This window comes from Pelobates fuscus, chromosome 8, assembly GCF_036172605.1.
Source record: "Pelobates fuscus isolate aPelFus1 chromosome 8, aPelFus1.pri, whole genome shotgun sequence".
Lineage (NCBI taxonomy): Eukaryota > Metazoa > Chordata > Amphibia > Anura > Pelobatidae > Pelobates > Pelobates fuscus.
In genome coordinates, this window is record NC_086324.1 from 20,600,296 (window position 1) to 20,625,505 (window position 25,210).

Sequence of the window (25,210 nt, forward strand, 5' to 3'; positions counted from 1 at the left end):
GCCGTCATGCGAGCAGCGCTCCTCGTGGTAGGCCGCGACACCCTGCCAGGCCTAACAGCCGCCCTTGCCTTACCGGCGCCGCGTCGCGCAGACGGGGCCGGTGGCGTTTGCGCTACCTCCGTCCGGCCTGCCTCTCCAACCGATGATCCGTTCGCCTCTTTGGACGGACTCCGTCTCCGACGCGCTGCGGGCATCACGCCCGGGCTCAGCCGCTGGGGCGGTCTCGCCCTCCGCACCGAGCGCCGCTCAACAGCCGCAGGGGGGTTACCGCTGGTCCCAGGAACCGCCAGTTGCTGCTGCAGTCATGCCATCCCCCTGTCTCTCACGGCTGCTCTCACACCGTCCAGGATCTCTTCAAGCGAAGCCATCTGAAAAACAGAAGAAAAGAAACCACACAACCTGCAAAGACAATTAACAGGTAAGTGCAGATTCTGATTAAAATGGCCACTTGCTAAAATGGCCGCTTAATATACTTGCACTTTTCCACACCCCTTTATTACGCTCCACCCTAATTCCCCCCCCCCCCCCTAAATCTATAGCTCCACCTGCCTACTCCTTGGCTCTGTCAAGGCCCACTCCCCTGACTGCGCTGATCCATGGGCTTCAATAATGCTCTTACACCATAATGCTGACAAAGCATCATGGGAGGTGAAGTCCAAAACATCTGAAGTGCCGAAGGTTACCTATGCCTGCACTAGCCATTGACAGGTAAAAATTCACCTAGGGTGATTGTGCTACAGAACCTCCAGGCTTTCAGCGATGAGTAACTTTTAGGTCTGTCTAGAAATGTAGAACTTGAGCCTTCAAAATGTTATATCTATGTTACAAATATAAGAATCATATCCCAATCCATAGCATGTTTGGGAATGTGGTGTAGCATGGATCTTCTTGGCTGAAAATTAATGCACAATAAGAGGACAATATAGTGACAATAACATTCTTAATCCCTCAGAGGCTGTTCTTCAAAAATGTCAAATGAAATAACAAATGGAAATGAAAAGATAAGTATGTTATCTAGTTAAGAAACGGATAAAGGTTAAATTGCTACCTATACAACAAGCTGTTTGCTGTTGAAACTCCAGTAAGGAATAATTTGTCAAACACCACTTTAAAGAATTTCATTTTCAATCCTTAATATGGGCTTCTAGAACATCAAGGAACGGATATATTTTTCCCAAAGAGCTAACTTAGTATCAGACAGTCATGTGTGCGCATTGATATGTGCATCTTCAAAACGATTCTTCTACAGCAAAGTTCCTCACATCTTTTATAATAGTTCCTGTTAAATCATTCTTTGGAGAAGTTACACCCCTAACACATATAATAAAATACACCCAGCATGAATCACTGCTAGAATAAAAATTCAAAGGGACATGAAAGTATCTAATGCTAACAGAAAGAGGACTATCATATAAAGATACTTTCTCACAGCCTACAGGGACATGATTGTATGGGTAATCAGGTTAAGTGTAGCGGCTTCAGAACATGGAATATTAATAAACAACAGGTAATTAATATTATATGCTTTATGGAAATATCATTTTTAATTTTATAATTATGTAATTGACTTAAACTAAGGACATAATCACATGAATCTGCTCCTAGACAACGTAGGCATATATAATCATAATGTTAAAGGTAGTTCACCACCAAATGCATTACTGATGTTTCTTACTGACGCCCACCTCACTGCAAAAAAAGGTAGAGTGGAATGGTTCAAGGTAGGTTGGGATAGACAAAGCAGAATTGAATAAAATATCTGCATAAAGGTATAGTCTTTATAGAAAACACACACACACAAACACACACATATATATATATATATATATATATATATATATATAGATAGATAGATATATAGATAGATAGATATATAGATAGATAGATATATAGATAGATAGATAGATAGATAGATATATAGATAGATAGATAGATAGATAGATAGATAGATAGATAGATAGATAAAAATGTAATGGAATTTCACTGACATTGTACCACAGTCAAAGGATACATAGCAGCAAAATATGGCAAAAGGCAAAGTTTTAGAGAAAATTAAACATATGGTAGGTGAAAGGTGTTATACTCACTCACTTGCCTAAATTATGTTTATTGTCTTTTTTTTCATTGTTCCGAATCTCAATGTATAGATGCAACCATTTTGTTCTCCAAAATCCCATGATGTCTGCTGTTTACCCTTCTGTCGGATTGATTTTACTGATGGATTGCGGGTACACTTGATTGTCAATTATCACAACCCCCCCCCCCCTTTTTTTTTATTGACTATTATATATATATATATATATATATTTAAGAAAACATAGTCTTTACATTTCCTTATATATTGTATGAAAACTAAACTACCCAGAAAGAAATAAAAAACAGATTCAGACACAGCGAGCTGTATCGAAGCAGATTTCTAAAGTTTATTTTTGGTGAAAGAGACACTTTTAATTCTGGTCAGCTTCAATGTTTAATGAAGTCGGTGTCCTCTAATGCTCAATGACATAGAAACATAGAAACATAGAATGTGACGGCAGATAAGAACCAATCGGCCCATCTAGTCTGACCAATTTTCTAAATACTTTCATTAGTCCCTGGCATTATCTTATAGTTAGGATAGCCTTATGCCTATCCCACGCATGCTTAAACTCCTACCACTTCAGCTGAAAGGCTATTCCATGCATCCACTACCCTCTCAGTAAAGTAATACTTCCTGATATTATTTTTAAACCTTTGTCCCTCTAATTTTAGACTATGTCCTCTTGTTGTGGTAGTTTTTCTTCTTTTAAATATAGTCTCCTCCTTTACTGTGTTGATTCCCTTTATGTATTTAAATGTTTCTATCATATCCCCCCTGTCTCGTCTTTCCTCCAAGCTATACATGTTAAGATCCTTTAACCTTTCCTGGTAAGTTTTATCCTGCAATCCATGAACCAGTTTAGTAGCCCTTCTTTGAACTCTCTCTAAGGTATCAATATCCTTCTGAAGATACGGTCTCCAGTACTGCGTACAATACTCCAAGTGAGGTCTCACCAGTGTTCTGTACACTGGCATGAGCACTTCCCTCTTTCAACTGCTAATAACTCTCCCTATACAGCCAAGCATTCTGCTAGCATTTCCTGCTGCTCTATTACATTGTCTGCCTACCTTTAAGTCCTCAGAAATAATCACCCCCTAAAACCCTTTCCTCAGATGTTGAGGTGAGGACTCTATCAAATATTCTGTACTCTGCCCTTGGGTTTTTACGTCCAAGATGCCTTATCTTGCACTTATATATTTCCTACCTGTTCTTTGTTACATTTTGTATATATTGTATATTAATATTAATTTTGGTATTTTATTGTGCACTAACTGTAACAATGCAATGACTTGTGGACCCAGGACATACTTGAAAACGAGAGAAATCTCAATGTATCCTTCCTGGTAAAATGTTTTATAAATAAATAAATAAACTTATCCACATTAAATGTCAGTTGCCACAACTCTGACCATTTTTCTAGTTTACCTAAATCATTTGCCATTTGGCTTATCCCTCCTGGAACATCAACCCTGTTACATATCTTAGTATCATCCGTAAAAAGACACACCTTGCCATCAAGACCTTCTGCAATAACTAATAAAATATTAAAGAGAATGGGTCCAAGTACAGATCCCTGAGGTACCCCACTAGTGACAAGCCCAAGCTTTGAATATACTCCATTGACTACAACCCTCTGTTGCCTGTTACTCAGCCACTGCCTTACCCATTCAACAATATTGGAATCCAAACTCAAAGATTGCAGTTTATTGATAAGCCTTCTATGTGCAACAGTGTCAAAAGCCTTACTGAAATCTAGGTAAGCAATGTCTACTGCACCACCCTGATCTATAATTTTAGTTACCCAATCAAAAAAATCAATAAGATTAGTTTGGCATGATCTCCCTGAAGTAAACCCATGTTGTCTCTGATCTTGAAATCCATGTGTTTTTAGATGTTCAACAATCCTATCCTTTAACATGGTTTCCATCACTTTCCCCACTACTGAAGTAAGGCTTACTGGCCTATAGTTGCCCGACTCCTCCCTATTACCTTTCTTGTGAATGGGCACAACATTCGCTAACTTCCAATCTTCTGGGACTACTCCTGATAACAATGATTGGTTAAATAAATCTGTTAATGGTTTTGCTAGTACACCACTAAGCTCTTTTAATAGCTTTGGGTGTGTTCCATCAGGTCCCATTGACTTATTTGTCTTTACTTTTGACAGTTGAAATAGAACCTCTTCCTCTGTAAACTCACGTGATTAAGGTCTCACTAGACCTTAATCCTCATCTACATACCTTCCTTCTTTTGTTTTTAATCTAACTAATCCTTGTTTTACTTTTCTTTTCTCATTTATGTATCTAAAAAAAGTTTTGTCCCCCTTTTTTACTGACTGTGCTATTTTCTCTTCTGTGTGTGATTTGGAAGCTCTTATAACTTGCTTAGCCTCTTTCTGCCTAATCTTATAGGTCATTCTGTCTTCCTCACTCTGGGTTTTTTTATAATTACTAAATGCTAACTTTTTGTTTTTTACTATTTTGGCCACATCTGCGGAGTACCACAGTGGTTTCTTGAATTTTTTGCTTTTACTGACAAGCCTAATGCAATTTTCTGTTGCCTTCAGTAGTGCAGCTTTTAAATAATCCCATTTCTTTTGGACTCCATTTAAGTTGCTCCAGTCTGATAATGACTCCTTTACACATATTCTAAATTTAGAAAAGTCTGTTTTTCTAAAGTCTAAAACTTTTGTTTTTGTGTGGTGTGACATTAACACGTAAAATGAGTAGGTACCCATTGCCACTTTGTACTCAAGCAAAACGTTCTACAGAGTGAGGAGTTGTTTTCTTAAGTTACAAGTGTTAAATTCATTTACATTGATCGGCATTGCTTCTGATCTGAATAAATGTGCCTTTTAATAAGCATTATTATATAGCTTTCCATATCTTTTGGACAATCGATTATCACTGCATGTCTATCTCCTTTATTTCTTTAGTAAACCTGTCAAATTTTACAATAACATTCTACAGTTTGAAGAGCAAGAAAAACAACCAGATTGTTACTTCCGTATTCAGCTCCGAAACATTTGAATGACTGTTCAATTATAGAGAACATCTTCCCTCCATCTAATTAACAAATTCTTGCAGATAGCAGTGGCTTTCTATTTTGATTGATTTAATAATTGCTTGTCAATGTGCAGTGTAAACAATACTTCATCGCCACTTGTGTACACGACAGAAACGATTAGTACATCATCTAGCGAGCGTGTGAAATCCTCCTACATCTTCACCATCTGCAACCATTATTTTGCTGCCTTTTTCTTTCATTGCAGCTATACACTAAAGAGAGATTAGTTTAGAATTTTTATTTTTTTAACATAATACATATTGATATTTGCACACAGCTGGAATCCTTTCGGTTCTCAGCTTTGTTCATTAAAAGAAAATTAGTTGTAGTTAAGCACATCAAAATGGGAAAATATACATTTTACGTATAGGTGTTACATATCACTCAGGGATATATAATATTATATATATATATATATATATATATATATATATATATATATATTTATTTAATACAATGTTAAACAAAAATCTGCACACCAACAAAACAAAATATTCTGTGTTATCAGGCGCTTAAATTCAATACTAATAGGTGCTCTTATAGTGCAGCAGCTCTCACACAGTATAGGTACTCTTCAATCCTATCGTGATTGTATGTGGAAAAAAACACTAATTACATAACCAGTATGTACAAGTGGAAGTGTGTAGCGCTATATCATCTTAACTTACACCATACAAAACTTCAGGGGTGTAGAATATATATATATCCTCCAGAATCTTGGAGGGTATGGTAGATATATCTGTTGTGGAAAATAGAAAAATATATAGTGCACTCTGTGCAAAAGGACGTGATTGCACAGCGTATAATAGGAAACACTCACGTGGTTCAGAGCCTATTAGGGATTGGCTCTTAATCACTCTCGCCTTGTGTCCTTTAGGTGACACACACCTTCAACTCCAAATGGAGATTATTCCTCAAGACAAAAAGGGAAAAGCGGGGAAAAAATCGCCCTAGTGTTGAAATCCTTTAAACCATCAATATTCAAATATATATATGCAGGTGAAGGTTGCTTCTCACCTGAACAAGAGCCTGTAACCTGGCTCTGAGTAAAAGAGCATATGAGTCCTTTTGGGATGACTCCTTCCATCTTTAGTTAGATGGAAATTGCACCAAATATACTTCAGTAGAAAAAGATTATTTATTACATACATTAAAATTGGTCCAATTGAGAAAGCCGAACGGAATCGGCGAAACGCGTTTTGGACACACCAACTATTGTATGTATCAAGATTTTAATGTATGTAATAAATAATCTTTTTCTTCAGCTGGAAGGCTATTACATGCATCCACTGCCCTTTTAGTATTATTATTATTTTTTTACCTTTGCCCCTCTAATTTAAGACTATGTCATCTTTTTTGAAATTCAGCTTATTTATTTATGTTTTACGGAAAAAAATGGGGACTTAGGATATCCTAGTGATAATTTAGTACAGTATATATCTATTATATTTCAATACTTTGAGCAGGTTTAGAAAAAGTAAAATTGAAAAGAAAATAGCATTATTGTGACTGCCATGATTTTTGACATAGATTGACATGTAAATAACATGTTATGGGTATTTATAAGGAGTGAACTGATGTTTCTTAGAATGCCAATATAGGCACTGCCAAACTGATGCTGAATCAATACAGAGCTGGTATTGATTTCGTGTCCTATACCCTGCTACTTTTACCATTGGCAAGCTCACAATTTAAATATTCTTGGATGGACAATGAGCAGCAGAGATTCACTGAACATGATGTTGCAAGTTAAAAGGATGAGCTTTGGGTGAAAACTGTTTGAGAAAAAAACATGGGACTTCATTCATAGCTTTCTAGGACCATAACCACTACAACAAATTGTAGTGCTTATAGTGCTTGCAGTGTCCCATAAACCTTACACAGTACAAAGTTCAGAATTAAATAAACTTAAAGAGAAAGTTTATGGACAGAAAGCTGATGATTATTCTATAAATTAAGACCCTGTGCACTTGTACACAGTGACCTCTAACTGCCGCAATAAGACTGCTATTCATTTTCTGACATCAGACAAGGCATTTTACATCTATCTCTGCTGTCCAAGAACCATTTAAGTTGTGTGTCCATGTGTACACATGTGCGGAGACACATAAGAGAGAACCTGAAGAGCAACTGTGCAGATCAGAAGACTACAACTTGGACAACAGTGTGGACAGCCCCGCTCATAGTTTGGCTGCTATCAGGTTATTCAGCAGTTCTGAACAGGTTCAAACATCATATCTGATGAGTGGACCTGCATATATAGGGATTCAAAGAAATCTCTACGACACTGGAGTTTATGAGATTAGAAAAACAAACAAACATAAAATGAAATGTTCCTGGCTGTGGCTGCTTGCTTCCTCTGCCTGCATTGTATTAACCATAGCAACAAGTACTTTGAAGGGAAATATCTTTTTTTTTTTTTTTGTTATTTCTGTGCATTTGTAACGCATTATTTATTTAATACAATTATATACAGGTCACTTCAAGTCATAGTGATCCGTTCAAGTAATAAAAACCGCATGTCCAAATGAAAAATCATCACATATAATTATTATTATTTTTTCACTCTATAATACATTTCTGCTCAAATAATTATGGATCACACATTTAATTTCCATTTCTGAATATTGTGTTATTACTAGACTTGATAGCCTGTTGTATGTTGATTGTCCCTTTAATATTTGATACTTAGTTTCCTCAATCCTTTAATATCTCTTAACTGTCTTCATCATTTATTTATTTATTTATTATTGCCATTTATATAGCGCCAACAGATTCCGTAGCGCTTTACAATATTATGAGAGGGGGATTTAACTATAAATATAGTCAATAGGTTGAAGAGGACCCTGCTCAAACGAGCTTACATTCTATAGGAGGTGGGGTGTAAAACACATTAGGACAGGAATTTACAATCAAATAAGGTGGGCTGCCCTTTAGGAGAGGGCAAGAGACAGGTATGTGAGGTAAGGGTTAGTCTTGGAGGCCATAAGCTTTCCTAAAGAGATGGGTTTTAAGGCACTTCTTAAAAGATGCAAGACTAGGGGAGAGTCTGATGGCGGTAGGCAGGCTATTCCATAGGAAGGGAGCCGTCCGCGAGAAGTCCTGCAAGCGCGAGTTGGCCGTACGAGTGCGGACAACGGACAGGAGGTGGTCACGGGCAGAACGGAGAGACCGAGAAGGGACATACCTATGGATCTGTGAGGAGATATAAGAGGGGCTAGAGTTGTTCAGTGCTTTATAGGTGTGAGTTAGTACCTTGAATTGACTCCTATAGCATACAGGAAGCCAATGTAAGGACTGGCAGAGGGGTGAGGTGTGAGAGAAACGACTAGAGAGGAAAATCAATCTAGCAGCAGCATTCATTACGGACTGTAGGGGTGCAGTACGGCTTTTGGGAAGACCAATCAGGAGAGGGTTACAATAATCCATGCGGGAAATTACTAGAGCATGGACAAGCTCCTTGGTAGTATCTGGTGCAAGAAAGGGGCGGATGCGGGCTATGTTTTTAAGATGGAATCTACAGGATTTGGCAACATGCTGGATGTGAGGCTCAAAGGTGAGACCAGAGTCAAGTATGACGCCAAGACAGCGCGCTTGCAAGGATGGACTGATGTTGGTACCACAAACTTGCAGGGAGAGCGAAAGAGGAGGATCAGTATTAGGAGGAGGAAAGACAAGGAGCTCAGTTTTTGAGAGATCAAAGCATATATAGCCTCCAAACATAGTGGAAACCTTGACCATTTTATCTTTAGAAATTGAATTATATTAAAATGGAACTTTTGCAAGATTGCAGGATGAAAATGAGTGTATGAACAATTTTGGAATTTTAGGAACACAATATGTCATTGTTACTTGGGAGACAAAGTTGATCTTACCATGGTTACTCCGTATTTATAAGCGATAAGACTTTCTATTTCAAGGCATGACAAATGGATACCAATTATTTGTATCCTTCTCACTTTGTCCTGACAACCCAACAGGAATGCTTACTTGTCCAATGCAAGAAGACGTAACAATTAACTTAAACTGTGCAGCGTGGAACTGTTTGAAAATCATATATTTTATATTCAAACCCGAGTTCTCTCTATATGCTTCTTATTTGAGTGGAATTCCAAAGTTCTAAACAGCTCTGGCCGCTTCATTACTTCCTACAGATAGGGAAACCTTTAGGGAGTGCACATAATCAGGAAAATGTGCAACATATTTCTTTATAAATTGCCAAGCAAGCAAAAATGCCACATTTCTGTCTTTAACTGTTGACCTTTAAAATTAAACTGATTAGCAGCCTACATCCATCATTCTACTGTAGAATTTTTTTTATTCTATGCATCATTCAATTATTGTCTAAAAAAAAAAAATGAACTGTCAAACAGACATTTCCTGCCTATAATGTAAATATTATAATTATTCCCATAATCATAATTTTAATAAATTATCTTCTGGGACATACAGCAATGAAAAAAATGCATTTTGTAAATACAGTCTGATTTATGATAATTACTGTATAATTTCCCTGAGTTTCTGTTATATATTTAAAAAAAATAGTCATAGTAATGACTACATTTCCCATGGTGCTCAGCAATCTTTTAGGCTGACAGAGTATTATAGAAAATGCAATTTGCATATAACTCCGGTAACATAAATTAGAATCAATGTGCTGTAGCGAGGGCTGAGAGATATGCAAAAATATCTAAAATATAGATTTAATAAACTATACAAAAATGTCCTATAATTATGATTGATTAACTTGTTCATTTCCTCCTTGCATTTACTAGAAAAGCAGTCAAGGGAGGGAGAGTATATTCATCTTAATCTGCTTTTTAACCCCTTTTCTAGAGCAGTAATTGGATCCAAAGTATACAATTTCAACACCTGGATATACAGACCATGAGAAGGAGTATTTAAAGTTTAGCATTTAATATTCAACTCCTTCAACTTAAATGGCACTATAAGTACCAAAACAATTTTAGCTTATTGAAGTGATTTTGTTGTAGAAATCATGCCAATGCAGTCTTAATGCTCAATTGTCTGCCATTTAGGATTTGAATTACTTTGTTTATGAAGCCCTAACCACAACTCATCGGCCTGAGAATTCCACAGTCTCCCTACACAAGTCCTGAAAGAGAGTCAAAATACTTTAGCTTCCCCTATTGCACAGTGTATTTACTTTAGAATGTTTTATCTCATGCTTTATTAATGACTTACTAGAGTCTGCAATAGCTTTCTACGTATAATTAAATTTCAATTAACAGAGCAGGAGAGACCATCTTCTAAAGTAAACACACTGTGCTGTAAGATCTGATTGAAAATACGAACCTAATACATAAACAAAAACAAAAATTAATTAACCTTTAAATGGCAAAGAATCTCGCAAAGACACTGCAGGGGCGTGATCTATCCTATACACTAAAGTTAGGCTTAGGATATTTTGGTGTTTAGAGTATCCCTTAGAGCAGAGGTAGGAAACCTTTGGCACTCCAGACTATATCTCTCATAATTCTCTTACAGCCATAATGCTGGCAAAACATCATGGGAGGTGTAGTCCGAAACATCTGGTATGCTGAATGTAGCCATCTGCTGCCTTAGAGTAAACATCATACTTTTTGGCTATGATGAAAACTATGGTAATTTTAGGCCAAAATATCTAAATTAAAAACATTTTCAACTGAGCTTTTCTTTAGAAATAGTTATTTTAGGCTGACATTTCATCAAATGTGCAATGCTAACAACTGATTTTTGGTAAAAGAGCCTCAAAACCTCGAAACATCTACAACTCAGCCAAGTTAGAGAATGTTTTAACTCTAGAACATGTGTGACACTCCATTATTTACTGCTTAGAGTAGCTGGAGAAATATATATATATATATCAATGTTTAATTAACACAGATTATGGGATGATTAGTACTAGCCATATCTGGATTATTAGCCGGCTTATGAATTGACTAGCTCATCATCAAAGTGTTTATTTATTTCAAACTATACATTTATTTACTAAAATTGAAAGCCAAATAGCAAAAGTAAAGAATTCTGTCTTGAACGTTTTCCACTCAACTGACTTTTGTGGAGGTAAGAAAAATATGTTATTCCTGAAAAAACTAATGTTTACCTTGGAGGGAAGCGCTATAGACTCTAAATTAAGAAGAAAAAAACAGTTTATTTCATATAGTTTTGATAACTTGTTTGTTTCATATAGTTTTTATAACGTGTTAGTAGGTGATCTACGATGATCTTTTCAGAAAATGTAAAGATACAATCCCTTTTTTTTGTTTACCTTTTTTTGTTGGAAAATGAACTCACCGTGTCTGAAACAAACACCCCATGTCGACTACAAAGTAAGATCTTTGTAAATAACTTCAGATTTCACATTTTGCTAATCTTGATCTGGCAAAATAATTTCTTTAAAAACTACATCTTTGTGAATGGATAATGAAATACTTGACTTCTGACCTTTCAGTATTTTTTCTCATCGCTTTATATTGTAAGCTCTGTGGGCAGGGCCCTCTTCACCTATCTTTGCCATATGGTATGTTTTGTTAGAATGTTTCTTTTGTTTCCTATTGTACAGCATTGCAGAATATGTTGGTGCTTTACAAATAATTGTAATAGTAATTATTTTAATTGTTGTAGCTTGCTAACATCTGGAGATCCAATATTGTAACAATTCAGATGAATAAAAAATATTGCACCACAATTAATTTGATAACAATAGTGATACATATAAAGATGTAGTATATATTCTTATAGACTTGCACACTTTTTGTCTCCTACCAGGTGTATGAGGCTCTCCCTTGTTATAGTGAATGCAATAAATACGAATTGGTGTCAGATCCGTGGTCAGCATGCAAGTTCAGCAGCGAAGAGAAGACTGTTTGCGGGGAAGGAATACAAATCAGGAGAGTGCGGTGAGTGTTAGTGTACAGATACAACGTGCTTTATAAAAAGCAAAAAAATTAGAAAAACCTACAGTTAGAAATAGAGTTAGATTCGAAACTAATGATCAGCAACATTCACCATCCTTGCTACTCGAGAACGTATCTCCAGTTCTTCTCAAGTGCCTGTGTTAGCTATTGTTACCCAGTCTGGCTGTAAAGGTTACAGTACACCTGCTAAGTATCATTTGAAAAGTCTAGATTGCAAGTCAACTGGCAAGTTGACTTGCAGGTTGATTTGCAGAGTCAAAGATAATTAATATTGTTATGCAGTATCCTGGAGTTTCTCCTTAATACACATGTACGGAGGCATAACAATGGCAAGGTAGTGAAGGGGGAAGATGCATTACATATGTATACCCTAACCTGTTCAAAAATATAAAAGCAGTGATTCCTAGCACTTTTAGTTGAATTATCCAACACTTTAAAAAAGTTCCACAGTCAAAACGTGTTAGTGTTATTACTCTAATTGTTTTATTCATGTTTTATTCTTACATAAGACTTTATCAATAAATTTGTGCATTTTATAACATTCCTGGACTATTTGGACTTTCTTTAACACCTTAAGGACACATGACATGTGTGACATGCCATGATTCCCTTTTATTCCAGAAGTTTGGTCCTTAAGGGGTTAAGACTTTGTACATCCAATTCCTTGGTGGGGAACATACAACCTAAGCCATGTTATATTGTTCTACACTAGTGGATAACTCTCCATATTTTTATTTCACTTGCATATCACATTTTTATTTTTGTTTTTATGCATTTAAACCATCTTGAGAACCTATTTAACAAGATCCTAGAGTGGGGATTGTATCACTTTAAGCTGTTTATTGGTAGCCGCTAGGAGGCTCCATACATTGTGAGTGCATTTCTATTACATTATCTATTCCACCTCCTAAACCACATATTCCAAACTATATGCTACACTATATTTGGTTTGTTATCTGCTTTTATATGCATACCCTCTGGATTATTCACCATTGGACCTAGAATACACTATATATTCTCAGACGAGGATTGTACCCAGGCACATAGAAGTAACCGATAGCTCTAAATATTGTAAGTGTATCTCCACCTTTTTTTTTTCTTCCATTTACATTTGACATGCTATATACTTGTTGCACTCTTTTTGTGTTGTTACATACCTACCAACACGTGAGAACTTTTTAAGGCGCTGCTCCTTCCTCTTATCATGTATATCCTAACCTATATGTAGGGTCTTCTACTGTCTAGCTATTTTATTTTTGAGAAATCAAGTAAATTAATTTAATGTGGGACCAAACATCAGTTTAGTCCTTTGCATTTAACTAAACATTTTAGGTAGTTTAAACGTCATCCTCCCCATGCAAACATTTAGAAGATCTAGTCATTAAACCTCTAGTACCTACTTTATCTAAATAACTGAAGATAGAATGTTCAACAAAACATTTCTTTGAATTAAGATTGTGTTTAATCCTTAAATATCGAAAAGTATCAGTATTGTATTTAGTTTGCAAGCACGGAAAGCTAATCAGAACTTTATCTTCAAAAAGATCAATCATTTTATTTATCCCCAATAGCCTCCATTTATGCATATCCAGATCAATCGGATCATATTGTAAAGTTTCTATAGGGGCAAATATAAGGATAGAGTCTGAAAGATTAAGTTTGCTTTTCAACTTTTTTAGCACATGTAACATATCCACTATTATTTGAATTTGAGGTTTTCTTTGCTTAATTTTTATTGGATCTTCTATCCAGAATACTTTATTTAAGTTTACACATAAACTGTTCTCTTGTTCTTAGCTCTTGACAAAGGTGCATATAAGTGCCGAAATGCGCGTCGAGCAGATGCTCCACTGGTCATTTTTAATACTTGGACAGCTTTTGCATGCCTTAGCAACTTGCTATTACTATAAGTCTTACTGATCTCCCTGGGCAAATAGGCAGTTTCTATTTTTAAGCAGTAGTAGATGAGTTAGTATCGGCTATTTTAGGTAGATAATAGGCTGCCTTGAAGCAGCAGTGTTTAGCTTATTTCACACTGGCTATATCTAGTTTATGATGCAGTTATTTACACTTTTTTTTTTTTTTTAGCTATCTTTTCTATACTATTGGCTACTCTCTGTAACTTAAGGGTGTATCCTATATGGGACTACTTGTTCCTTCACTTATGAGCGGACCAATTTAGGTCTGCATATTTGTCAATCATCTATATATTATTTTACTGGCTTTCAGCACTTGACCATAAGGAACATTATACTAGGGGCAATTGTATATTCAATTGTTGGTTTCCCGGCTGTTATGGTGTCTCAGCCTGGGGTTTACTGATTTGGATTACCCCATATATTCCAATTTCCTTTTCTTTATATGGTTTCTTAACGATTAGTTAAGTTGATTAATAAGAGAGTCACTGGTTAACAGAGCCTTCTTTACTCTACAATTTCTGCATATGACCCATTACACTGCCTTAGGATCAGTCTGCTATTCTTTATCTACATTTATTGTTATATATTAGATACTATGCTATGCTTTTATGCATTTTTGCAACATAGTATCAGGTTACGTTCACCTGCTTTCTCGTCTATTTCCAAGCTGGGAGATCATTCTGACTATCCATATAGGATCCATCTGCTTGTCCAATTTTATCTATTTTCCATTTTTTCACTTCATCACATCTTCTGGCACTGTTTTTTTGTGTGTGTTTTTTTATCATCCTTATAGGGATTTAATAAATTTGTCAATTATACATTTTTAAGGTTTTCTCATTCCAATGTTGGACTAGTACTTTAATATGGGTAATAGGATTGGTATTGGGCTTGTTTCTTACTAGTCTGTGCTAATGTTCTTAGTGTTCTCTTGTTCTATTTGGTACCAGGCATTATTCTGAATATTCGGGTTACATGTTTGATGTAATTTTGCAATATCTGGGAATGAGATACCGCCTTTGTCATAGTTATTTTGCAAGATATTTTGAGATATTCTTGGGCATTTATTTGGCCAAATAAAATTTGAAAATAATCTTTGGATTTGCATTATCTTATCATTGTTTAATCTGAAGGGTAGAGATCTAAATAGATATAATAATTTTGGAATAGAATACATTCACTATATTTAAGTGCCCCAACCATGAGATCTCAGTTTTGGTCCACTTGGACAGTTGCTTATTAATAAAAGAATATTAATTATCATAATTACAGCATATTATATTCTGAATATTAAAAGATAACTTAATACCTAGATGCTCAATATACTCCGGGTTCCAATTAAACCAAAATTTAGATTTAAGAATAGATAGTTCAGCCTCAGACACATTTAAAACCATAATTTGAGTTTTCCTTATGTTAATTTTATAGTTTGAGATAGTTCCATAGATTTCAGTTATTTTTAAAACTTCTGGAATAGAGATTGCGGGCCTCACCAGGGACAGAAGCACATCATCCGCAAATAGAGAAATTTTAAATTCCCGATCGGCTGATTTAATCCATGTACTTCTTTGTTATCTCTAATCATAATAGTCAATGTCTCAATAGATAAGATAGATAGTAATGGGGACAATGGGCAGCTTTACTTTGTGCCATTTTTTTATTGGAAAGGTAGATGATTAGAAAAATGGATTTATAATAATTGCAGATTGCTCTATATATAATCACATCATTTTATCTTTAAAGGGGCATCGGAATCCAAATTTATTTAATACTCTATCTAAAAACCTCCAATTAACCCTGTCAAATGCCTTTTCTGTGTCAATTGCTGAAATAGCTAGTTCTGAATTCATAAGATTGCTTTAATAATCAAATTGACTATTCTACGGATATTATCTGTTGTACCTCTGTCCCTGATGAAATAACTGCTTTCAATCTGTTTGCTAAAATGTGAGCATACATTTTTAAATCTAGATTTATTAAAAGAAATCGGTCTATAATTTATTGTATTCGTGGGATCATTTCCTGTTTTTGGAATCGGAATAATAGATGCTAACAGCAACTCTTTAGGGAAAGAATTGGTAGTTGAGACATCAAGAAAAACTTTCAATAGTATAGGGGCCAAAATATCAACAAAAGTTTTATAAAATAACGTTGAAAAGCCGTCCGGTCCGGGGGCTTTATTGGCTTTAAAGTTTTTTTATTGAATTCAATATTTCTGAAATAGTAATAGGGGCATTTAGATCTCTGAGTTTTTCTGGAGAAATTTCTGGTATAGCAAGTTTATTCAAAAACCCATCTATTTCCAAGGTTGATACCTTAGGATTTGGTAGATTACATAAGGCGTCATTGGAGCCTACAAAGGCCTGAGATATTTCCTACTATCATTTTTTTTTATTGTTTTATCTTTATAAGTATTTTTTAATCTGTTTGTAAGAACTTTATTGACTTTATTATTATTGTGGTACCATTTTTGCTTGAGAAAAATAATAGATTTATTCGCCTCATCCAAGAGCTTTTTATTAATATCATGTTTCAAGCGTTTAATTTCATTAGTAATAATTAGGGTTATTTGTAACTTATTTTCTCTTTCAAACTTAGCTAGCTTAATATATAGTTTAGAAATACTTTCTTAAGTTTTTTTTATTTTATTAGAACCCCTCTAGTGAAACATTTAAATGCGCACCAAACAGTAGAGGTGGAAACTTCCCCATTATCATTAAACTGAATAAAGTGCTTCATTTCCGTAGCTAATTCAGCGGATTCCATATCAATTTGTAGAAGACTTTTATTCAGTCTCCATCTGTTTCTGATTTTGAAAGGAGATGGAAATTTAAATGTAAAGAAAACTGGGGCATGATCGGATAAAATAAATGAGCCAATCTTGGAATCAATACTCTGATCTAATAAAGCGGGACTAACTAAAGAAAAGTCAATCCGAGAGTAGGTCTGATATACATGAGAAAAATAGGTATAATCTCGTGATTGTGGGTTAAAGGTTCTCCAACTATCATAGAGAGAATTCTTCAGCAGAAATTAATCAAATTTATTTGCAGCTATTTTAATTTTTAAGTCCCATTCTTTATTATTATATTTGCTTTTATCTAGTTTTAAGTTTGGAATACAATTGAAATTGCCTCAAATAATTAAGTTTCCACATTTAACCTGGTCAATTTTATGAGCACAATCCTCCAGGAAACCCATTGATAAATCGTTAGGGGCATATACATTCACCAAAGTAAATATTGCGTCATTTATCTTGGAAATTTAAAGTAGAAATCTACTGTTTATGTCGATTTCCGAATGTATATAACATTTCTAAGGGCAACGAAGGGCGGGATACTTTTGAAGAGAGTTTACAGGTCGAGGCAATGTGTAGCTCTCCATCTGCTAAAGTACTATTTAATCCTATGATTCTACTTTGTAGTTCATCAGCTGCCTTAGGGCTACTAGTTCCATTCCATTGCACTAGAGGCTATGTCATATAAGCAATTCGGGATATGGCTGTGTGAATCTACAGAGAAAACATAAAACAAGACATAGTGTGATATTGTTACAAAATACAATATTCTGTACGCAGCAATCTGTTGCACTCACTAGATGTAGGCAAGTATAAGCACTCTTAGGGTGCCTCCCCCGGTATAGTGGGGGGCCAACCGATACTTCTGATCACCTCCAGATTTTTATTCCACCAAGAGACATCCACAGGTCAGGGTATAAAATCTTTTGAAAATGTATTCAATAAAAAATAAATATAAATATATATAGGCAGTCACCAACTCAGCATAGGATATGCTACCCATATCCTATGCTGAAATGGTGACTGCCTATATATATTTATATATATTTTTATACTGGGGGAGGCACCCTAAGAGTGCTTATACTTGCCTACATCTAGTGAGTGCAACAGATTGCTGCGCACAGAATATTGTATTTTGTAACAATATCACACTATGTCTTGTTTTATGTTTTCTCTGTAGATTTACACAGCCATATCCCGAATTGCTTTTGTTGTGGTTTCCAATATATGATATAGGTCTTTTCTTGGGTAACGACCTAGGGAGGCTGTTACACCTTATTTAAAGCTAAGTATCAATATATTGTATTTCACTATTTGTATATTTTGGTGATATACCTGTTAGCTATGTCATATAAGGCTGATTCCATGTTTCCCATTTATATAGCCATCACTGTTTCTATAAATGTGAACAATGTTCAGCGTGGCTTAAATCACAGACACAGCAATGAAAATTTAATTTAAGGATTTGTGTTTGGTTTATATAATTTCATAATCATCGAGAGAAAACTATAAAATCTGCTTTTGGCTGTGAATACCTGTTTTGATTAGTCAATTTCCATAAAACTCTCAGGTTGGAAAGTGATAAAATAGATTTTAATTGAATTTCAAGCTGTGCTCGGCAAGGCGAAAAAGTGTAAAAACATATATGTAATAAACCTTTTAATAGAAAATAATGTCATGATAAAATAATATATTACTCATATGAAAGTGAGATTTTCAATTCTTACGATTGCACTAATCGACCCAGAAAGGACATCTAAAACAGAATATAAAAATATAATCTTGTCAGTGTCTGCAATTATAGGAATATGACCATTATGCATCATCTGCTTATCTCAAATTGAACTTTTGAAAGGTCCTCCTTGGGCACAGAAACTTGAGAAATCATGTTTTCACAGCTTTCATAGAGTTCCCAACTTGACATGCAAATGAGTAGGCATCGTATTTCAGACTACAATCTACATTTCTGCAGATACCCTTAGCAATGGACCCTGTTTTAAACATAGTTGTTGTTTTTTTTTTACTAAAGCATGGGCTATAATCCAAAAGGATCTTTTATGGAATTTATTCCTGATTGGAAGGTACGCAGTGTAGCTCAGCCAATGAAAGATCAGTGTGAACTGAGTTGCTGAATAATAATAAACAATAATTGTAAATAAGAACCTACTAACTCATATGAAGTACAGTATAAATATGTGAGCCCATCAGAAAAGTATGCACAAGGAGGTGTGAATCTGTATTATTATGTACTATGTGCTATTGTCCTGTGGCTACCTTCTACAGAACCCATTCTGCATCAAATAACCCAGAGATTTTCTCTTCCCTGGGATTTCTAAAACATTTCTTAACTTCAGCTTCTTAAGAGAGGTTTTTCACCATGAAAAGGGTGACATTTTAAGAGTAGCATTAATTTGTTACTCACTCAACCATGAGCTGTCAGAAATTCCCAAGGATCTTCTAATTTAAAGGAAAACTATATGGTGAAATATATATATTTATTTTTAAATTCATTATATAGTTAATTCACTAAAATAATGCATACAAATGAATAAACTTAAAACATAAAACAGCAATAATATATTTATAGTAAAGTACCCTCCAAATCACAGTGGAGTCTACCTGCAGCTACAGAAAGACCTCTACCAGGAACTTGTAGACTACACCAGTAAACACCTGTCCATCAAGAGACAGTATAATTTCCACACTGTATGAAATAGTACACAGGTTAGACTGGATTCTCCTTTATTTGAAGAATGTCCACTTGTAGCCAAAATGTAACCATAAGAAATAGAAGAAGCACATCATAGCAACTAGAACGATAGTAGCCATTCTGGGGTCAAAAGGGATTTTTTTTCCCTAGTTTGTTGCACAATTGGTAGAGCTTCAAACTGTTCATCTTCTTTTGGATCAACAGCAAAAAACAAATACGAGTAAGGCTGAACTTGATGGACACATCCCTTTTCAGCCTATGTAACTATGTAACTATGTAACATTTTGGTCATATCGTTAATCAGTCATCAGCAGATGTTTATTAGATAAGTATTTTATCCCCAGAGAACAGTTCCACTCATCACTTAGGATGAGGATCAGGCTTTTATCTGCAGTGAATTATTTTTACAAATGATTTCTATGCCACTCCTAGAACTCATGGTTACTCAATGCACCATCACACATGCAATAATGTAATGTTGTAATGGTGTTTAGATTGACCTTTTCTGAACAAAAAAATCCAAGTGGAAAACATAACTGACTAAAATGTTCAATTCCTAATGAATACCTTACAATTCCTGATTTAGTGATTATTTCTGTAACAATTACATTTTAAATGTCCATTTGTCATATGAAGCTTCTTTAAAACTATGCAGAGTGACACCTGAAAGACAATGTAGTGTTCATCTTTTGTGACACTGGTTCGGAATGCATTTTCGTTATACTAGGGCTATTTCACTGTCATTTTGCTTTAGTCTCACAGATCATGTCTCTGAAGAAACAACAGAGCATCCTGTATGGGTATGTAGCAGTTGTATTTTATTTTATTTTATTTTGACAGCAGCAGAGGAATTTCAAAATATACCCTTCTATTAACCCTTTCCCGACATTAGGGTGTGCTATGCCATCATACAAAAGCAGAGCGGCAGAGCACGCCTTAACAATTGGTCCCTCCCTGCAGCAGAAACACTAACTCTCCTTGCCAGATTCAATCTGTGGGACTGCAGCCAATCACTCCAATCATAGTCATGTGATTATGATGACACCACGATCACATGACTCAGATTAGCGTGATTGACAGATTGTCTGTAAGGGGAATGCCTGGATTATCAGGGAAACCCCCAACATATAATTAATAAAATTGTATAATTATGCACAAATAATAACTAAATATAGTAAAAACAGAACAAAAAGTTACCTGCGCTCTCTCCTGAATCCCTATGTATATTTAAACAAATGGAGGTAATTTAGTTACTCCAATGGCCATTGGAAGGAATGCCCGACTGCCAACGTCAAGGCAGACCCCCGCCCCCCCCTAGGCGGGTCCTACAGTGACCTTTCACCTTGCTTCCTTGAGCTTCTGGCAGAGATATATCTAATGAGACAGAGAGGGGTATTTTTTATATACACCCCTATATATTTATATACTTAGACTCTAAGGTGTTTTATTTTTATTTTTTTAAACACCTTAGACACACCCAGGTAATCCCTAACTCCTGGACTGGTAAGGGGTCCTTGAGGACTGGGTTGAGAACCCCTGCTCTAATAGAAGACATTGTTTAAGATCCCTGGATGTCCTACGGATTTGCTGACATGAAATAAAAAGAGCACTTAATTTCTTTCTGTGCACAGTACAAATATAGTATTTATTGGCTTCTCAGCAGGAGACAGAACTTGCATTGTCTGTATTTTTTCCATCAATGAGGAAGACATAGGCAGTAATGTAGCTGCTATTATGCATTCTGGTTGAATGATTGGTGTTATACCTTGCTGATGTTCTAAATCTGTGTCAAATTGCCTTGATAGATAGATAGATAGATAGATGTTTAGCATTGCTAATGTACGCCAGATTCTTATGATCTGTGATCATCATAACAGCTACAGTAGAATCTTCTACCAAGTGCCTCCACTCTTTGATTGCAAGGATTATAGCCCATAATTCCCTGTTATCTATGTTGTAGCTGACATCTGCAGCAGACAACCTTTTGGAGACAAAGACACAAGGATGTCTCTGAGTCATCCACCTCTAATAGGTTTGGATGGATCAGGGTGTGTTAATGCCAGAGCAGTGGCAAAAACATTTTTTGATTGTTCAAATGAGGCTATATACTCTTGGGTATTTGCTAATTTACCTGTGAGACTGGCAATAGGTAAAATGACTTGTGAAAAACCTTTCATAAATCTATGATAATACTTCACAAATCATATGAATTCTTAGATTGCTTTCAATCCCTTGGACAATACACCACTGTAAGACAGCTTCTAGTTTGTTTGGAATCCATTTTAAACCCAGTGCTAACTTTATAGCCCCTAATTGCTTTATAGCCCCTAAAAGTTCTAATTCTGGTGCACATGCAGGAGTTGGAGCAGTTAAACAAATAGTCTGGGGGAACATATCAACCTTTAGGTCAGGGGTCCTCAAACTCCGGCTCCCCCAGATGTTGCTAAACTACAACTCCCATGATTCTCTGGCTATCTATGTTATTCAAAGAATCATGGGAAATGTAGTTCGGCAACATCTGGGGGGCCGGAGTTTGAGGACCCCTGCTTTAGGTATTTTTCTGATTTGATTTCTTTCCCTGAGTCTGTTATCCATATGCAACTTGTATGATATGTAATCGTCTAGACATTCAGGTCATTCTCAAGCTGTAGTGTATCAGAAAGACCTTCAGAAAAAGAAAGAAAACATCAACAACTATGTGTCCCATCTACCTATCATATATCATATATATATATATATATATATATATATATATATATATGTATATTTTTACTACATCGTGCGGTCCAGGCCTTAGATCTATTTGGGGTACATTTGGGATGTTTTTTTTTTTATTTTCATACTGTCCATTTATGATTGCTGGAATAGGTTTTAAATATTTTTAAGCTTTTCAGTTTTCTGGAAAAATATATATAATTGTATTGTTACTGAACGGATGGTGCATTTTAACAGTTCACAAATATAGTGATAATGATCTGTGAAAACAAACGAGTAGAGAGCAGGCAATACGAAGAAAAAGAGAATACAAGTGTAATATTGTCTAAGTTAGTACCATGTGCCAATGTTCTACTCTCAAATGAACAGTATATGGACAATTTGGGATCTGCTTCTCTAGATTAACACAATGTCGACACTCTGTATCTTAAAAAGACAGTGCTTCCATTTACATTTCAAATATGCATATAATCTGATCTCTCATTCCACACATTGCTTTCTTATTCCTGTTTATCAATACACTATGGATTGTAAATTGGTGGAGACAGGCTGGAAATAGGATCATTAATTTTTAAAGACACCGACTGAATTACTATGTTGCAAAACCCCATGCTTTTAGATGATACGCTGACTAAATACTGTTCGTTTATCAGTGGATAATTGGCTGTCAGTGACCTGTACTAACCTATACACAATTCATATATCTATTGTGCTCTTTTATCTGTGCTATGTTTATTTAATGATACACGTTTCAACAATTTGAAACTTATTTTTCCCATCATTTCAACACACGAGATTATGGGATAAATTCTGTACAGTTGAGTGCACAATTTTGCTCTTGTTTCGTTCTGGTTTTTTTTAAGGGTTTATTCACTAACGTGAGAATCCAAAGTGAGAATAGCTGAATTAGAAAAAAATAATGAAGCTATGCTTCCAGGTCAGCTTTTTGGCCTATAATTTGAAATTAACTTACAAGGAAAGGTTAAAGGATCTCAACACGTATAGCTTAGAGGAAAGACGAGACAGGGGGGATATGATAGAAACATTTAGATACATAAAGGGAATCAACACAGTAAAGGAGGAGACTATATTAAAAAGAAGAAAAACTATACAAGATGACTTAGTAGTGGATGCTTGGAATAGCCTTCCAGCTGAAGTGGTAAAGGTTAAAGGGACACTTCAGTGCCAGTGCCTGGTTTCTGCTCGCCGCCGCTCCTCCTCTTCCTTACTACAGCCAGTGGGCGAGGCTAGGAGACCTAATGCGCATGCGCGGCAATGCGCACGCGCATTAGAACTCTCCATAGGAAAGCATTGTAAAAGCTTTCAATGCTTTCCTATGGAGAATTGAGCGATGCTGGAGGTCCTCACACAGCGTGAGGACGTTCAGCAACGCTCTATCACAGAAAACCTGTGCTAAAGAGCAGGAAGTGCCCTCTAGTAGACAGCCACTAGAGGAGGACATAACCCTGCAAGGTAATTATTGCAGTTTTTAAAAACTGCAATAATTACACTTGCAGGGTTAAGGGTAGTGGGAGTTGGCACCCACACCACTTCAATGGGCAGAAGTGGTCTGGGTGCCTACAGTGTCCCTTTAATACAGGGATGGAGTTTAAGCATGCGTGGGATAGGCACAAGGCTATCCTAGCTATAAGATAAGGCCAGGGACTAATGAAGGTATTTAGACTGACTAGACTTCTATGTTTCGTACTTTAAATTCTTGCTACTGTGAGTAACCAGGTAAATCTAACAACCTATCATTCTTCAGAGAAAAATCTCTATGCTGGTGGGGACTTCACAATACTCTTTGTTTTTTATAATTATTTTTTATAATGTGGTATTGTTATAAAATAACGTTTTGTTATATTACATATATTATCATACCATCAAGATTGCAAATCACATCGTGTTTTTTTTATTACATATTGTATTATTTTACTAGAATCATTGTATTACCTATAGAAACGGTTATATAACATAATATATATATATAACTAACCTGCACTAGAATATATTTGAGACTCCGTATATCTCCATTGTTTTGGGCTGTTATAAAGAGTCATCATAAATATTATCAGAAGCTCTGGTTTGTATTCCCAAACCCTATCTGTGGAAATGTATTAAAACTTTGTGTTCTGAAAAATTGTGTCATGTACTAAAAGTGGGTCTATCTCCGTGGAAACATGTGGGGAAAGGACACACATTCCACTGGAGATTCCTGCACTTTCACATCTTTTACAACTTTTTTTTTAGAAATTAACAATTTGATAAAAATGCCCCTATAAATGCAATTTTATTTATTTATTGTTATAACAAAGAATATATTGAGATTTTTCTTGGCAATAAAGTTACAAAGTTAAGGTTACATATGTGAAATGGTGTTTAAAGAGCTGTTTCAAGTTATAAATAGGTATTACGCACTACTAGGATGGGTCCAAGAATTGGATCATGTAACTTTGGGTGTTCTAGAAAAGCCTGCGGTAACACTTCTATTAAAAATAATCCATATGTTTATTTTTATTGATGGTGGATGGAAAACATATTATATAATTTACAGCGCACATAGCATATCATCAAATTATTAAAAAAAAAAACGGCCCTCTTATAAATGAATTTAAACCTGTTTTTTATTTGGTTAAAAAAAATAAATGCACTTTCCTGATCTTTTCACATCATACTTTGAAAAAAAGGTGTTCATATCCTATTTTGTATTGAGGTGCATTTGACTCACTGTAAAGCAGATTACAAAGCGTTACCTACAAAGTGCTACTGCATTATAAGATAAGTGTGAGATCAGATCCGTCATCTAGTAGGTTCAAATGGAGAAGAAAAGAAATCAGAAATTGTGACAGATATGAAACCAGACCATGAACAAGCAAGTTTAACTCCTGCATGCCCTGAAGCCGAGAAATACTTTGAAATGTCAGCTTTACTTTATATAGCAATTGATAATTAAAAAGTTTTTGCACTTTTTTCCCCAAGTTGCATCTATTTTTATGTTGCACT

General features: G+C 35.5%; 1 protein-coding gene across 1 annotated transcript in view; it reads left to right on the forward strand.

Annotated features, from left to right (window-relative positions):
- The window catches only part of THSD7B (thrombospondin type 1 domain containing 7B), a 366,207-nt gene that overhangs the window by 258,267 nt on the left and 82,730 nt on the right, over window positions 1-25,210 (forward strand). Inside the window, exon 17 of the mRNA XM_063429372.1 lies at window positions 11,918-12,048. Within this exon, the coding sequence (XP_063285442.1) occupies window positions 11,918-12,048 (131 nt within the window). The remainder of the gene's footprint in view (window positions 1-11,917; window positions 12,049-25,210) is intronic.